Raw genomic sequence first — 19,144 nt, forward strand, 5'->3', positions numbered from 1 at the left:
GTAATTTAGCAGAACAAACACAATGCTGACACAGATTTTTTTTCAAAGAAGCTGATAAAATTTCATAGGCTCATAATTTCAATTGCAAAAAAAAAGTCCTCTGTACCACAAAATATAGTAAGAAAGGCTGTATTTCAAGAATATGACTTGGATCATAACCCTGACAGAACTCTTCTCTCCACCCCTGCTTCCAGTGACAAACCAAATTACTAAACTTTAGGGAAGTAAAACTATGTATGACTACATTTTTATTAATCAAGTCACTCAAACCTTAGGTGATCAGTAGTTATAAAACAAATCACAAAATTTCAGTGAAGATGTATTTCCACTCAGCACTGAATGAGATTCTCAAGATATCAAAAACAATCACAACTTCAAATCTTAAATTTATATAATTTTTTAAACAATTTTTAAAACTGCTTTAAAAAATATTATCATATTTGACTATCCTATCAACTCTTTGAGGCAGGTAAAGTAAGATGAAGTGCCTGAAATTCTGAAAGTCAAAATGACTTATATAGAAACAATGTAAATTACCAGTGCTAATAACAATAGTATAATTAAGGCTACAGAATCTAGCGTGCTTTCCACCAAGCCACTGTATCAGATTGAAAAAAAAATTCTTCTTTTATAATATTTCTTTTATTCAGTGGTATTGACACAAAAGGAATGCTTCTCAAATCTGTATTCCACACAGAAGCTGGAAGTGACTGCTCATAAGACAGATGACAAAATAAAAAACAGAGCACCAAAAGGTTACAGACAAATAGATGAAATTTAATCATGATAAATGTAAAATGGGTCCAAAAATTATTGCTTAGGTATATAATAGGGAAAAGTTAGCTTAAGCCTTTCTTCAAAACCATTAAAAAAAAACAAAAACATTTATCAAGTGCCTGTTATATGAAAGCAGCTACACTGGAACAGTAAATAGGATACTTTATCCTCAAATCATTCCTAATCTAAAGGAATATGATGGACACCTATGGGCTCAGCAGCCATTTATATGCACAGTGTTAAGATAATTATACTTCATTCTCTTTAAAAGAAACCAAAAAAAGCTATGAGAAGCCATAGCCTCCTAGCATTAGGTGCCAAGTGCAGCAGGGAAAGTGTGCCAAATTCTAGTAATACTGTTTAAGGAGGAGCCTGACAAGCTATGGTAGGTTTAGAAGACAGTGACTATGCTTGTCAGTGGTGTGGAATCTATGTCTGATGAGGAAAGGTTATGAGAATTGGGGGATGTTTAGATTAATGGCTAAGTCCAGACATGACTGACATATTTAAATGTTCTGAGGGCTGTCAACAGAAGAGGGAGGTGGCCGACTTGCTCTGTGGGAGTTGTGTTGCTCCAAAAAGTAATAGCTTGATAGGAGGAAGAATTTCCCAGGACCCAGAGCTGATTAACAAGGGAGGTTTTCATTCAAGTTGTGGTCATATGAACATATATCTGGATTGTAATGGAAGAGACTCATTTATTGAGTAAGTTATATCAGATGATGACTAAGGTTCATTTAAGTAGATCAATAACAAATTTAGATACATGTAAGTAAAGAGCTTAACTAGGATATTAAAAACAAAAACCTAAAAGGTGCTTCTTAGTGGGTAAGAATAATAGCAAATTTTTTTAGTTTTATTAAGAAGCATTATAAATATGAAATAAGGATTATAAAATAACAATACATTTTTATCATAAATTATTTTAATGATTAGAATCAAGAAATTTCCCTAAATAGTAGGTTTATAACATTAATACACTTTATTAGATAAATTTTTATTATTGTGCACACTGACTGAATTTTTATTTCATGATAAAAGTTAGGAAAGTTAACTGGGGATTATTAGATTAGACATTTATTAAAAATATTTATAAAAACTAAATTAAACTTGATATTGCAAGTGAAAATACTCCTTTTGGAAATAAAGATATACACGTAAAGGCAAACGGTAAACATTCAAAAGTTTGCCTACTACAGAGTTTTTCATATGTTTTGGGCATGTTGAATATATAGAATACATATGTATGTATACACACATACACTGATATACATTTCTATATCTTTGAGCTGTGCTTTTCTTCTCAGCCTCACATTTCTTTCCTAAAAATGATTACTGTGGCCTTCATGGTCTATCACTAATTAAAATACGCAGTACGGGAGTTCACTGATGTGAACTCTTCACAGTGGTGAAGAGTCTGCCTTCCAATGCAGGGGACGTGGGTTCAATCCCTGATTGGGGAACTGGGATCCCACATGATGGGGGTAAACTAATCCCGCACGCCACAACTACTGAGCTCGCGTGCCTCAACTAGAGAAGAGAAAACCCGCGTGCCACAACTGGAGGGAAGTCTGCGCACCGCAGTGAAAGATCCCGCGTGCCCAACTAAGACCTGACGCAGCCATAAAAATAAATAAATAAAATAAAAAGTAAAATAAAATATGCAGTAATGAAACTGGGGTTCCAAAAGAGGAGGGGGCATATTTTGCTGCAATATTCATTAACGGTGATGGTTTTCTTTCCACGTGTTATTACTTTGTGGGTGTCCCTTGTTTAGCCCCTTTGGTGGCAAAGTTTAGTCCTATAAAGACTGACAGTTATGTTTAGAGTCCCTTATGGCTGGAAGGCAGAGTTATTATCTTACAGAAATGAAGCACAACTAATAATTCTTTGAAACAGTGGGCCCAGAGCAGAGATTGGTTGGGAAATCAGATATCCTAAGTAGTATAGGTTTATCAGTAACCTTTAAGCTCCTAAAGAATGACATATGGTTCTACAGAAGGCAATGTACTATTAAATCATGGAACACTGACTGATCACCTGGTCAAACCCTCTACCTTCAAGAAACACAAATTCTACTTCAAGACTTATTTCTCGTCTTGAAAATCTCCATGGATAAACATTACATGACCTCAGTAAGAAGCGTTTATCTGAGCATTTCACAAATCCATTCTCGTCTTTTAATCCATATTCTATTTCTGCCTCTTAATCAGTCATGAACATGAGTTATTCACTTTTAGTTCATAAAACTGAAAATAATAATTCACTCCTTAGCCTTCTTTCTTTAAAGCTTAAAATCCCTAATTTCCTTAATAATGTACATTTCTTTAATCATGCTCATCCTTTTCTGAATTTTCTCACTTCTCCCCATTTTTGGGCAAGTGTATGTTTTTGTTTCTTTGCATGCTATTAAAATGGGACATAATTATCTTAACAAAGGTAAAATGCATGAAAATATATTAAGAGGATTACTCTCTAGCCTATACATGTCACATGCCTTTCAATACAACCAAATATATTTCCTTTCTTCAATTATCACTTAAAGCCAGCTTGTAGTCGGCTATCATCCTCAAGGGGCTTCTATCTAGCTAATCACCTCCTCTTATTCTCCCTACCCATTATCTGTTTCCGACATCACCATCATGGCATCTTAGTAACTTGCATTCGATGAAGAACCTCTCCCAAAGCATCTTCTGTTAAACAGTCAAATTACACTGTTTCAGCAAACTCAACACCAAAGTGCTAACATTTTTCAAAATGCCATTTTCAAAGTATTCATCTATTCGGTGAAAAATGACATGTGAATTGTGGCTAGCATGGCTAGACATCTAGTTCTCAGATAAGGTGAATAATGTATTTTCATAATTTTGTTTACAGCATAAGCTTCAAGATTTTGAAACTCATATTATCTAGTCATGAGTTTATTTATTGCCCTATTATAGCTAATTCAATTAATGAAGATATAATACAATATTAAATATTGAGTTTCCCTAAAGAAATAATAAAAGCATACCACTGAGAGCCTCCAAGAGGAGGTATGTAAGCAAGTACATATACCAAAATAGTACACCTTTAGATAGAATGGAATGATCCAGTTTTTCTTCTATAGAGATGGCAACAGTAATATCAAGATCAGTGGACTAAAGAAAGATTGCATTATAAGGTTCTAGCAGTAGTAGCACTTATAACACAAGGGTTGAACAAAATTAATAGCTTTTAATTTATTATGTCAACAGTTATAATTAATGTGTATATTTTCAAACACTATTCACGTAAATTCTTCTGATTTATAAAAAGTAATAATAGAAACACTAAGTTTGCTAGAAACTGGAAAAAGACTAGACATTTTCCTGATTAAAAAAAGAATGACTCTGGTAGAAAAAGAAACATGAATTTTCCATTACTGACTTTAAATATCAGCCTAAAGGTCTAGATGTGTCTATAATTAGATTTTGTAGTAAGTTCCCTTTCATGAAACCTTTTTTTACTTAAAAGGAATTAGGTCAGATTTTTACAAAGGCAGTAAGGGTATCTATGACAGATTTATTCAAATTCTCCATTGTTCCATTAAAATATGCCCTTTTGCCTTCTTACAGCTAGTGCTGAATAACAGAGCGGCTAAGCTTCCTGACTATTATTGGCAATAAGTCATATCTACTGAGGTTCAAAATGGAGACAAAATATACTTCATTCAATCACTCATTCATTCATTATTCAGGGCTTATGCTAGGTACTGGGGTGGGAGTTGGGGGTCAGAATTTAAAAGGCAAAAGTCCATGCTCCAGATTTTCAGACTGGTAGGGAGATAAGACATATACTCAAGTAACTATTAAGTGGTATCAGGAAAGAGAAAAAAAATACTATGATAATTCAGAGAAGGTATGAGAACAAATTTAGTCCTTAACCCAGTGTATTTGTAAGTTAAAAATGCATCTTTGTAGAGCAGAAACTAATACAACAATGTAAAGCAATTATACTCCAATAAAGGTATTTAAAAATGCATCTTTCAGGAGTTTCTAAGTGACATTAATAAACAGACTTACATTCAAAAACAGTAGAATTTATAAATTCAATGGTTAGGATGTCTACCTCAAACTCAACCTCTCAATTCTAGCCTTGATTTAATTTAGAATTCTGCTTTCCTTTCTGTCCAACATAATTATTTTTAAGGACAGAATGGGAAAACAGTCTTGACTGGGGTCAATTACATCAATTTTCTTTAAAGATTTTAAAAGATGCATAGTTTTCACAATAAATGCTGGAGAGGGTGTGGAGAAAAGGGAACCCTCTTGCACTGTTGGTGGGAATGTAAATTGATACAGCCACTATGGAGAACAGCATGGAGGGTCCTTAAAAAACTAAAAACAGAATTACCATATGACCCAGCAATCCCACTACTGGGCATATACCCAGAGAAAACCATATTTCAAAAAGACACATGCACCCCAGTGTTCACTGCAGCACTACTTACAATAGCCAGGACATGGAAGCAACCTAAATGCCCATCGACAGACAAATGGATAAAGAAGATGTGGTACATATATACAATGGAATATTACTCAGCCATAAAAAGAAATGAAATTGGGTCATTTGTAGAGACGTGGATGGACCTAGAGACTGTCATACAGAGTGAAGTAAGTCAGAAAGAGAAAAACAAATACCATATGCTAACACATATATATGGAATCTAAAAAAAAAAAAAAAAAGGTTCTGAAGAACCTAGGGGCAGGACAGGAATAAAGACGCAGATGTAGAGAATGGACTTGAGGACACGCGGAGGGGGAAGGGTAAGCTGGGATGAAGTGAGAGAGTGGCATGGACATATATACACTACCAAATGTAAAATAGATAGCTAGTGGGAAGCAGCTGCATAGCACAGGGAGATCAGCTCAGTGCTTTGTGACCACCTACAGGGGTGGGATAGGGAGGGTGGGAGGGAGACGCAAGAGGGAGGAGATATGGGGATATGTGTATATGTATAGCTGATTCACTTTGTTATAAAGCAGAAACTAACACACCATTGTAAAGCAATTATATTCCAATAAAGATGTTAAAAAAATAAAATAAAAAGATGCATAGTTTTCAAATATATATATATATATATGTTTTCTGATTATAAAAGTAAAACAAATTCAGTGTTACAAATCCAGACAAAAAAGGAGGTAAAAAACGAAATCTCCTCCATCCAGAGACAAAACTGTTAATTTTATCAGGTTAAATAGAAAATACATGAAATTTAATGAACGTAGTATCTTATAATGAATATTCTGCACTTATTTCAAGGGAACAAATCTGTTCATCAGGTACTCACGACTATATTCTTGTGAAATCTAACAGATGCATACATGACATAGAGTATCACAAAAAAAAATTTGAATGTAATGCTATGAACAAGAAGAGTTGTAAACTAAAACTGTTCCAGCAGAATGTTGTACAGCTGCTAAAGTTGAAACTATACCAGAGTAATAAAAAATTCTGGCTCAGTACACTCGCCAAAATTGCTCAAAACCCTAATGAAGGAATGTTAGTATATTAAAAGTGCGAAGTATCCAAAGAAAGATTACTCTGGACAACTGGGATTTATAGGCAAAGCAATAAACACTGAAAAGAGGGAATCCCAGCAGGATGGTACAGAGCAGAGGTTTCCAAACCTTCCTTCTCAGCACCCTTTGTATCTCAGTAATTTTTTAGTGGTGCCTCGAGGCCAAAGAAAATAGCTAACAATTCTGTCAATTACATGGTTAGGTCCAAACAGTTTAATAAATATATATATGTCCTAATAATTTAGTGGCCATTAAAAAATACTCATATATTGAAAGAAATAGATTTTTACTTCATTCTTAAACAACCACATTTACTTACTAATGGGATGTATACATCTGACAGGCACTACACAACTTCTCAAATCTTGTAATCAGAACGACACTGCCACCCTCATTTCCTGTTCCACACTTATTACTGTGCAGAATGATGTCTCCTCCTTCCCCCAAAAGATATTCGTGTGTGAGTTCCTGGAAACTGTGAATATGTTTCCATACATGGCAAAAAGGATTAAGGCTGCAGATGGAATTAAGGTTGCTAATCAGATGATTTTAAAATTGGGAGACTATCCTGGATTACCTGGGTAGACCCAATGTAATCACAAGGATCCTTAAAAGTAGAAGAAGGAGGCAGAATATGAAGTTCAGAGGAAGATGTTACCTTGGAAGGAAGGAACAATGCAATATGAGATGCAATATGAGAAGGACTTGACCTGCTGTTGCCAGCTTTACAGATGGATGAAGGGAGCCATGAGCCAAGGGATGTGGACGGCCTCTAGAAGTTAGAGAAGGCAAGGAAACAAATTCTTCCCTAGTGTCTGCCCACATTTTGATTTTAGCTTTGGGAGACTCGAGTTGGACTTCTAACTTACAGAAATATATGATAATAAATTGGTGTTTTTTTAAGCCACTATGTTTGTGGTAACTTATTAACAGCAGCCATAGAAAGACTAATATAGACCCCCAAATGATACTAATAACAATTAAAAACAACTGCAGCTATAAATGTTTCAGGTCAATTAGATGAGCTAATAATAAGTAAACTGCCTATATTGTACTCCTTGGCTAGACTCACCAAGAAAAAAAGAGAGCAGACTCAAATAAATAAAATCAGAAATGAAAGAGATGTTACAACTGATAACCACAGAAACACAAAGGACAAGAGACGACTATGATATAATTATATGCCAACAAAATAGACAACCTAGAAGAAATGTATAAATTTCTAGAAATATACAACCTACAAAGCCTGAATTGCAATGAAATAGAAAACTTGAACAGATCAGTTACTAGGAGGAGATTGGATGAGTAATCAAAAACCTCTCAACAAACAAAGGTCCGTGATCAAAAGCCTCCACTGGTGAATTCTACCAAACTTTCAGAGGTGAACTAATACCAATCCTTTTCAAACTCTTCCAGAAAACAGAAGAGGGGGAAACTTCCAAATACATTTTATAAGGCCAGCATTAAGCTGATACCAAAACCAGATAAGGATGCCACAAAAAAAGAAAATTACAGGCCAATATCCCTGATGAATACAGATGCAAAAATCCTTAACAAAATAGCAAACCAAATTCAACAATACATTAAAAGGATCATACACCATGATCAAGTGCATTCCAGGGATGCAAGGTTGGTTCAACATCTGCAAATCAGTCAATGTGATACACCACATTAACAAAGTGAAGGGATAAAAATCATGTGATCATCCCAATAGACAGAGAAAAAGCATTTGACAAAATTCAACACCCATTTATGATAAAAATGCTCAACACAGCAGGTATAAAGGGAATGTATCTCAAGGTAATAAAGGACATATATGACAAGATCACAGTTAACATTATACTCAATGGTAAAAAGCTGAAAGCTTTTCCTCTAAGATCAGGAACAAGACAAGGATAACAACTCTCCCCACTTTTATTCAATGTGATATCCGGAAGTCCTAGTCACAGCAATTCGGCAAGAAAAGAAAAGGTATCCAAACTGGGAAGGAAGAAGCAAAACTGACTATTTGCAGATGACATATTATATACAGAAAATCCTAAAGACTCCATCAAAAAACTGTTGGGGGCTTCCCTGGTGGCACAGTGGTTGAGAATCTGCCTGCTAATGCAGGGGACACAGGTTCGAGCCCTGGTCTGGGAGGATTCCACATGCCGCGGAGCAACTAGGCCCGTGAGCCACAACTACTGAGCCTGCGTGTCTGGAGCCTGTGCTCCGCAACAAGAGAGGCCGCGATAGTGAGAGGCCCGCACACCGCGATGAAGAATGGCCCCCGCTTGCCAGAACTAGAGAAAGCCCTCGCACAGAAACGAAGACCCAACACAGCAAAAATAAATAAATTAATGAAACAAAGGACTAGTCTTAAAAAAAAAAAAAAGTTTAAAGGCCATTTGTTATCCTTTAAAAAAAATGTTGGAACTAATAAATTCAGTAAAATTGTAGGCTACAAAATCAACAGAAAAATCTTGCATTTCTCTACACTAGTAATGAACTATCTGAAAGAGAAATGAAGAAAAAAATCCCATTTACACTTATATCAAAATAATAAAATACCTAGGAATAAAATTAACCAAGGAGGTGAAAGATCTGTATATTGAAAACTTAAAGACATTAATTAAAGAAACTGAAGAAGACAAAAATAAATGGAAAGATATTCTGTGCTCATAGATTGGAAGAATTACTATTGTTAAAATGTCCATACTACCCAAAGCAATCTACAGATTCAAAGCAATTCCTATCAAAATTCCAATGGCATTTTTCACAGAAATAGAACAAACAATCCCCAAATTTGTGTGGAACCACAAAAGACCCTGGATAGCTAAAGCAACCTTGAGAAAGAAGAACAAAGCCAGAGGCATCACATGCCCTGATTTCAAACAATATTACAAAGCTATAGTAATTAACACAGTATAGTACTGGCATAAAAACTGAGACATAGATCAATGGAACAGAACAGAGAGCCCAGAAATAAACCTACACACTTATGGTCAATTAATTTACAACAAAAAAGCCAGGACTATGCAATGGGGAGAGGACAGACTCTTCAATAAATGATATTAGGAAAACTGGACAACCACATGCAAAAGAATGAACTTGGACCACTATCTTACACCATATGCAAAAATTAACACAAAATTGATCAGAGACTTGAATGTAAGACCTGAAACCATAAAACTCCTAGAATAAAATATAGGCAGTAAGTTCCTTGACATAGGTCTTGGCAATAATTTTTTGAATCTGACACCAAAAGCAAAAGAACAAAAGTGAAAATGAACAACTGGGACTACATCAAACTAAAGAGCTTCTGCACAGCAAAGGAAACCATCAACAAATGAAAATGCAACGTACTGAATGGGAGAAAATTGCAAACCATATATCTGATAGGGGGTGAATATCCAAAATATACAAAGAACTCATACAATTCAGTACCAAAAAGCAAACAATGCAATTAAAAAATGGGCAGAAAATCTGAATACTCATTTTTCCAAAGAAGACATACAGATGGCCAACAGACACATAAAAGAAGTTCAATATCATTAATCATCAGGGAAACACAAATCAAAATCACAACGAGATATTACCTCACACCTGTCAGAATGGCTATTATCAATAAGACAAGAAATAACAAGTGTTGGCACGGATGTGGAGAAAAGGGAACCCTCCTACACTGTTGGTGGGAATGTAAATTGATACAGCCCACTATGGAAAGCAGTATGAAGGTTCCTCAAAAAACTAAAAATAGAACTACCATATGATCCAGCAATTCCATTTCTTATCTGAAGGAATTGAAATCACTATCTCAAAAAGATATCTACACACCCCCCTTGTTCACTGCAGCATTATTTACAATAGCCAAGATATGGAAACAACCTAAGTGTCCATCAATTGATGAATGGATAAAGAAATTGTGGAATATATATGCAATAGAATATTACTCAGCCATAAAGAATGAAATCTTGCTATTTGTGACATGTTTAGATCTTGAGGATATTATACTAAGTGAAGTAAGTCAGACAGAGAAAGACAAATATTGTATGATCTCTCTTATATATGGAATCAAAAACAAACAAACAAAAAAACCCAACAAACCAAGCTGAAAGAAACAGAGAACAGACTGGTGGTTGCAAGAGGTGGGGGGCGGTAGGAGAAATGGTGGACTGTTTGGTTTTTGTTTTTAGTTTAAATAAACTGAATAAAAATTTTTTAAAAAGGCTAAATATAAAATAAACCTATAGGTGCTCATTCAAAGAATTTTACTGGTGTGTATTTGAAACATCATAGCTTTTTGCCTTTGTTCATGTTCATTTTCCTTCCTGTTTAACAATCATGTAATGGCTATAAACCAGATAAAAAATACTTGTATTATGCTCTAATATGATTTTTAAAAGAATATGAGCTTTTCCATGCTATATAAGCTTAGGCTAAAGATTATACATTTCCATATGCAAAATCCAATGGAAATGTTTTTAGTTATTTCTTGAGCTCTTTTTAGATGGGATGATGGTCTGATGGCTAGACAAGGGAGACCTTTTTGTATATTTAACAATTACTCATGGAAAAAGTCCTACTGTCAGTGTGTATATACTTCTATAAACTGAAACTATTTATTGAAAGTTCAAAACAGTCTGTGTTCACCTGTGGTTAAAGGCAGGTGTGTGATGCTGTTCAAACAGGTCAGGGTGAACCACGTGGATGATAGTGTAGCCCCAGAAAACAGGAGGAGAAGAATTAGTTTCAGCATACCCCTGATAAAATCTGCAAACCTGAAAAGAAACAATGTTCTATTAATGCTAGCTGGATTTTTAAAATAACATTTACATCAATGACACATTTTCATTAAACAATATTTTCTTGAAAAAATTTCAATGCTTTTAAAAGCAAGTTTTTTGATTTTTTTAAACCGATACATTTTATGGGTTTGTGTGTGTGTGATAAATGTTGCTTCGTGATAAATGCATTCTTTTTTCTCTTACAAAACACATAAAATGGGATCTCTGTTCTGGATCTGTAAGTTACAGGATGGATTCTGAGTTTTTAATTGCCACTTCACTTTCTTTATATATTTTTCTATAATTTCCAAACATCCTATAATGAGCACATATTGTCCTAGTTTTAGAAAATAGGCTAACTTGTTGATGTAAACTTGCAAAGATGGCTCTCCCAAAATTCAAACTCACCTAGAGAACAAATATAAATGGTTACACCAGAGCCTTTGGGGTCCTATATGATCTGGTCTCTGCCTCCACTTTCCCTTTGCCTTATTATTCTCCAGCTGCACAGCCCTGTTTCTGTTTCTCCTACATGTTAAGGTTGTTTCCCACAGCAACGGTAGCTTCTGCACCTGTCCTGGAATGCTGGTACCCCCAGATCGTCATATGACTTACTTATTCTTCAGGTCATTTGGGTCTCAGTTCAGGAAGGCTCTCCATGCTTGTGGAGGAAGCCCTCCCCATCCCAACTCCACACTCTTTTTCTCTATAGCATTTAACTCTATTGGAATTTCTCTTGTTTTTGCATTTATTGTTTGTCTTCCCTATCAGACTATAAGCTTTGTAAGAGCAAGAACGTAGCTCTAGAATAGTGAATTTATTCTACAAAATTTGTGTATAATGTTTCACAGCATTTTAAGTTCTCAAAAATCCTGCTTTGTCTTGAATTAACATGAAACTCCTGGTTGGGATGCTTATCGTTTAGTCATGACCAAAAAGTTTTCCATTTGCCAACTGTTTTTCCTCATCTACTGATGAACCGTTGATTATATAAGCACAATCCTCTTGCTGTGCCTGTACACAGCTTACTCTGTCATTCAGAACTGTTCCTATTATAGAAAAACTGATCCCATTCCAAGTATAACATTTACCATGTTTTCTGTTTTTTAAATTGATTTTAATTTCTACTGTAATTATATGACTTGCAATACTATCTTTCATTTTGCACTTATTTGATGTGATGTGGTTAATCATGTTTGTAAAGTGTTATCTAGACTAAAATGACTTCCTATGAGAGCTGATGCCATCTTTTGGTGGGAAAAATGGATGCACCTTTGCCTAGTGACTTTGGTTAGTTCTCTACGATGAAAGTTCACAAACAGAAAATTCTTATGTACTCTGAAAAAGGTTCCACAGCTTGATGGAAATGCCCCTCAAGAAAATCCAAATGCTTTGTTATAATTCCATGCTCACCACTTTTCTGATTTATATTTTGCTATTCTGCATGAACTTACTTGTCAGATGGGCAGATGGCCAGGTATGAGAGAATAAAACAGTTTTCTGGTACAATCAGAATTGAGTGAAGTTGAACAGTGAGTAAGTTTTCCAGGGCCTGATCACACAAGAATAAACTGACTACTCTGGTCTACCAGTTTTAGATACCTAGTCCTTTCAAATGGGCTTATACCATCCAAGTGTACTGTTAGGACCAAAGTATTACATTTAGTAGTAACCTTTAGTAATATAAACACAAAAAAACCACCCAAAGCAGTCGTATCTATAAGGAGATTCTGTTCTAGGGATCCCAAAAAGGCTGTTTTGAATATAATCTAAAAATTGATTTTAGGCTTAGGAGATACCTACAATTGATTTTGGATCCCAGAGTAAGGGCAGTACTTTTTAGAACTTCCATTTCAACAATTTAAAAACAGAAGCGTCCTCATTCTAACTTTTCCATATAGTTAAAATTAAGGGTTTGTAGAACAAAATGAAGAGAAAGGAGCATATGAGATGTCATTTCTGATACATAATGTGCCCCTCTTTGACCTATGTGGTGCTCAGAAAAGGATTTGGTAAATGATGACTCGCTATTGTTGGCTTGGAGATTTAATTAGAAAAATTAGATATGATTCTTATCAAATGTGATAGGTCAATGTATTCTAGTATCAGTGTAGTGATTTCCTACAAACAGCTATGCTCCTATTCTTCTTTAGCTTTTCGATTTTATCCTCATATTTTTCTAACTTATAAAAACCTCAGATAAAGTGATTTAGAAATTACAGTGACAATTTATTCTTTCATTAGCCCAGAAACACTAGGCAAACTGTAAGGTTTAGATATAATATTATCCTGTGTCAATTGTGTTTAAATATTTAGATAGCAAGGTGCTTCACATATCTTATTTGATCTCCCCAAATATGTAATTAGATTCTCCCATTCCTGCTAAAGTTGACTGTCCAATTTTGTTTTTGATTAAACAGGGTAAAATGATTTGGAAAGTGAAAGAATATTATCTCACTGGAAACACCAAGAGTAGTTTTATAGGTAGTTACCTACATGAGTGACATTTTCATTCTTTTCTTTCTTCAGAATAAATGAGGCTTTTTCCTTCTTCTGTCTCATTCTAAAAATGTGTTGTCATAATGGTTAAGATCAGAGGGAGTTTGATGAAACTCTAAGTCTCTATGGACATTTTTCGTCAAAATGTGGTAACTATAGCGTCACACCTGCCAAAAGTGACCAGAAATAAATATCTGCTAATCAGGATACTGACTTTTCATGGAAAGTTCTAGAGATGCTCTTATGAATGATTCCTTTCAATTCTTTTCTAATCTCAAAAACTACCAATTTGCCTTTATTATTGTATACTCTTTCCTTGGGTCCCATTTGTAGATGTTGTTCTCTAATAATATGGAGAAAGTCAGCTTAATTATACTGGAAATACATCTCTAGTCTCCAAAAACATTTTAGGATGGACTACTCCTGTGAAGGTTTCTTGTAGCAGCAAATTCTACCTACTGCATGTGAATTTTCTTATAGCCTGAACAAGTGCCCTTATCTGACTTTTGCCTGTTTTACTTTTCCTTCCATTTTAATGTTTATCTAGGGGAGTGGAGTCTCCCCTTCGGCTTTTTTTGGTTCTGCCCACTCACATGTTTAACGTAAAATATTCTCACCTTGCCATAGCTATTCCAACAACACAGCCTCCAACTATGGACCAAAATCCAATCCAGCCAGCATCTACCTGTTAAGAAAGTGGAAGACATATTTAATACAAGATTATCATATTGAAGTTTAGAAGGCATGGAAAAAAATCCTCTATAATCAGTATGTTAATAGCTAAATGGCAGCAAATCTAGGAAACACTAAGAAAATGAATCAAATAAAAGGATTCATGTGTGACTAATTAATACAAACTTACCTAAATAAATACATCATTGATTAACTTTTTATTGGAATTTTATTTATTTATTTATTTATTTATTTATTTATTTATTTTGCGGTACGCGGGCCTCTCACTGTTGTGGCCTCTCCCGTTGCGGAGCACAGGCTCCGGATGCGTAGGCTCAGCGGCCATGGCTCACGGGCCCAGCCGCTCCGCGGCATGTGGGATCTTCCTGGACCGGGGCACGAGCCCGTGTCCCCTGCATCGGCAGGTGGACTCTCAACCACTGCGCCACCAGGGAAGCCCTTATTAGAATATTTAAATCAACAAAATACTCAATGTCACAAACAGATATTTTTCAAATGTGTTCTACATGCCAGGCATTGTACCACGAACTCTTAAGAAAACAGGCAAAGGAGAAAAGATGGTCACTGACTTAAAAAGCTTAAATACAGCCAAGATACAGGAAACTACTAGGCAATAATTAAGTGCTAAAATGTCTGGCACAAGTAAAGATGTATTAAGAGAAACACAGAAGAGTATGGGAAAGAGAGGGTTGGGGGGCGGGGAGAGAGAGAGTATGGGTGGAGCACCTGGTGAAACTAGACAGAGAAAGAATTTGAGCTGGATTTCAAATGGATAGCTCGCTCCACTCTTGAAGAAAACACTTTCAGCCCTGCCATTTAGTAGCTTTGTGACTTTAGGCAAATTATGTCGTCTTACCTATAAAATGGACTAAATGAGAGAATCTGCATATAGAACTTAGATCAGCAGTCAACATACAGGAAGTGCACAATAAAGGTTAGAGCTGTTATTGTTACTTGATGTTTCTCTATCATCTAATGTCTTGTCTCTTTCCTACCTTCAGGGACAAACTTATTCAGAGCAATCTACAAATACTGCCTATATTTCCTAATCACTCATGTATCTCTAATTCTTTTTTTTTTTTTATTCAAACAGAAAGTCACAAAAATTATAATCATCCTCATCAGTTCACTCAGTCCCATGTAATTAATTTTTTTTTCATCTTGATCTTTTGTTAGCACTTTTATGAATTCATCAGTTTTCCATTAGAGTTCTGAAAATGCTTATTCATTCAGTTCAGCAGTATAGTCAGTTACCAGAAACCTGTACTTGTCAGTCTTTTTCTTTAACTCTTACTATGACTTGGCTTCTGGCTTCTATCTCAAATACACCCCAAGTCTCAGTTTCCTCATTAGTAGAATGGGGATAGTAAGGATTTTTCTGAGAATTAAATAAGTTAATAAATGCAAAGTGCTCAAGACCTGTTAGCTGTCAATATCTGACATTCCGTGTGTCCCTAACAATATCGGTGCATTTTGTCTCCTCTTTCCCCTTCCCCCAGCCATCACACTTGCTTATTATCTTATTTCTTACTTCTTGACTCCCGTAATAGCAATATTTTTGCCCACTATTGCCAGAATAATTATCCCAATCATTCCACTTCCCTGCTCAGAAACAGTTACTGGCTTTCCTTGTAGTTTTTTTTTTTTTTTTTCTTTTCCTTGTAGTTATAGGGCAAAGTCCAAACCTGACCTGGCACTTGAGAGCTGCCCAAACTAAATTCTACCTTTTATTATTTTTCTACTCATATTTTTCATTACAGCTGTGATAGAGCTTGGCAGCTATCCACCAAGATATGTTATATGTTATTCTACCAGGGCACTTAGCTAGATTACATGTCCTAGCCCCTATTCAGCTACATGTAACCACATGACTAAGTTCTCATTAACGGAAGGGGAAAAAGTGAGGTGTGCCACCTCTAGGCTAGAACCTGGAAGACAGCTATATACCCCCTCCATGCTTTCTTTCCCTTTCTGCCAGCTGGAATCTGGATGGTCATCCCGCTTCACCCATGCATATAATGAAAAGGTCCTAGGAGACAGAAGACCTGCAAAGTGGAAGCAACCTAGGTCTTAAATCAGTGTGAGGAAAAGAGCAGTCCCAACTGTGAACAACTGTCCTAGATTATTATGCAAACTGTCCTAGATTGCTATGTCAATGAGAAACGAATTTCTTCTTAAGTCTCAGAATTTTGGGATTCTTAGTCTACTCTAAGTAATACAATAACTTTACACAAATCTTCTTGCTCTACCAGTGTCTGGTTGCAGAAGCAAAGATAAATGCTCTCTGGAAAAAGATAACACCAGAAACTTAAATTATCTCTACATTTTTTTCATACTACTGACATGAAGGGCAAGAGAATTCTCTGTTCTTCAGAATGCCCCTCTCCTTGCATTTAGCATCCATTAATACTATGGATTAAGGTCCATTAATACTATGAGGCCCCCACAAACATTCTCATCTATCCCCTAGGTCAGTGGGGTCCTGCATCAGGTGAAGAACCACTGTGTATCTGACTGTACTAGCCCTGGTCCTTTCAGGCCATTTTGTGCTTTTCTCCTTCCCCTGTTCATGACATTTGCTTTAGTTAATAACATTCTACCCAATAATTAATTAAATTTTTTCTTTGCTTGAATTTAATTAATTAATTGGGGGGCAGCACCTTCATTTGTCCACCAACCCAGAAGCTCTGCTTTTAATTTTAAATTCCATTTTATTTAATACCTGGTATGATTCACGGTCTCTGTATCTCTCAGAGTTTGTACAAAGAGACGTACTTGGAAGGGCTTCTCAGGGTTTATAACATGAATCATAAGATGTGCAAAATCAGCATCATCTAAATGGGTGCTACACTTTCCTTCTTGAAACTGAGCATGCTTGGAATACCTGTCATCCAGAAAAACAGGTTAGGAAACTAAAAGAAGGCTTTCTTCTTATGGTAAAGGTACACTAGGTAATTTGGATTAATATTCTGGCTGAAAAAGCAGAAAATCTGGGGTGGAAAATCTATCTGAAGGCGGCAGAGAGCCAAGAAGGTAATCCAGAATTCTGGAACCATGATATAGGATGAGAAGGAAGCCCAGAGGAGCAAGCCTGATATGTGGGGACACTTTTCCTTAGGGGTATGTCTGCTGATTTCAGAAAAGGTAGCTAAGGGGCTAAAAAGTTACTGACAGCCTCATGAATCTAGGAAGAAAAAAATATGAGTTCGAGGCCTGCTCTAAGGTGGTTGGCCTTGTAGAAAACCCCAGACTTTAGCTGGGAACTCTGAGAGTTATACCTAAGAGCAGTGTAAATTAGAAATGGAACTGTGGAAGGAAGGGAGGGAGGGAGGGAGGGGGGAAGGAAGGAGGGCAGGAAGGAAGGAAGGAAGGAAGGAGGGAAGGAAGGAAGGAAGAAATGGAACTGTATTCTGAGGGATTAAAACCCAGCTTTAAATGATCTCAATTCTTTTTTTTTTTTTTTTTTTTTTTTTTTGCGGTACCTGGGCCTCTCACTGTCGTGGCCTCTCCTGTTGCGGAGCACAGGCTCCGATGCTCAGGCCCAGCGGCCATGGCTCACGGGCCCAGCCTCTCCACGGCATGTGGGATCTTCCTGGACCGGGGCACGAACCCGTGTCCCCTGCATCGGCAGGCGGACTCTCAATCACTGCGCCACCAGGGAAGCCCTGATCTCAATTCTTGAAACTAGATTAAGTATCCCTAAACTCCTAAGAAAAAACATAAGTTCTTTCTGGAGGAAAAGAACATCATTTGAAGCTTAAATTATCTCTATAACTTTTAATATACTATGTTGAGCACTCAGGCAAAAATAACTGAACACATAAGGAAATAAGAAAACATGAATGAATATCACAAATATAAAGAGACACAGGGATCCAGATAAAGGGGTTAGGAGATACAGACTTTAAATAACTATTTTTAATAGTTCAAAAAAATAAAATACAAGATCAAGCATTTCCACAGAAATTTGCAAACTATGAAAAAGCATCAAATAAAAATTTTATAACTTAAGAATATAGTAATTGAAATTAATAATTCACAGATGAGTTTAACAGCATATTAGATAGAGCTGAAAACTGAAATAGTGAGTTGGAAGAGAGGCTAGGTAAAATATCCAGTTTGAAGTAGAGAAAGGCAGAAGGATAGAAAATTCAGAACAGAGAGTAAGCGACATAGGACAGACAGTGTGAAAGTATAACATATACGGTTAGAGTTACTGAAGGAGAGAGAAATAGAGAAAATGGAGCATGAGCTTCGAAGGGATATTGGCTAAGAATTTTCTGAAACTGATGAGAGACATCAAGCCACAGATTCATGAAGTCCTACAAACCTCAAGCAGAATAAATTTTTTTTTCCATTTTGAATTACTTTTTATTTATTTTTATTTTTCAAACTGAAGTATAGTTGATTTACAGTATTATATGAGTTTCAGGTATACAGCATAGTGATTCAGTATTTTTACAGATTATATTCCACTAAAAGTTATTACAAAATAATGGCTCTAATTCCCTGTGCTATAAAATATATCCTTGTTGCTTATCTATTTTATACATAGTAGTTTGTATTTCTTAGTCCCATACCCCTAATTTGGCCTCTCTCCACTTCCCTCTTCCTTCTGGTAACCACTAGTTTGTTTTCTATATCTGTGAGTCTGTTTCTCTTTTGTATATACGTTCATTTGTATTATTTTTTAGATTCCACATATAAGTGATATCATACAGTACTTGTCTTTGTCTGACTTATTTCACTAAGCATAATATTCTCTAGGACGATCCATGTTGCTGCAAATGGCAGAATTTCATTTTCTTTTATGGCTGAGTAATATCCCATTACTCAGTGTATATATATATATCACATCTTCTT

General features: G+C 35.8%; 1 protein-coding gene across 1 annotated transcript in view; it reads right to left on the minus strand.

Annotated features, from left to right (window-relative positions):
* The window catches only part of SLC49A4 (solute carrier family 49 member 4), a gene marked incomplete at its 3' end in the record, with an annotated part of 94,912 nt that overhangs the window by 22,595 nt on the left and 53,173 nt on the right, over window positions 1-19,144 (minus strand). Inside the window, exons 6-7 of the mRNA XM_079704640.1 lie at window positions 14,206-14,273; window positions 10,956-11,083 (exon numbers count right to left, since the gene is read on the minus strand). Coding sequence (XP_079560766.1) covers window positions 10,956-11,083; window positions 14,206-14,273 — 196 coding nt within the window. The remainder of the gene's footprint in view (window positions 1-10,955; window positions 11,084-14,205; window positions 14,274-19,144) is intronic.

This window comes from Hyperoodon ampullatus (genome assembly GCF_949752795.1).
Source record: "Hyperoodon ampullatus genome assembly, chromosome: 5".
In the NCBI taxonomy this organism is placed as follows: Eukaryota; Metazoa; Chordata; class Mammalia; order Artiodactyla; family Ziphiidae; genus Hyperoodon; species Hyperoodon ampullatus.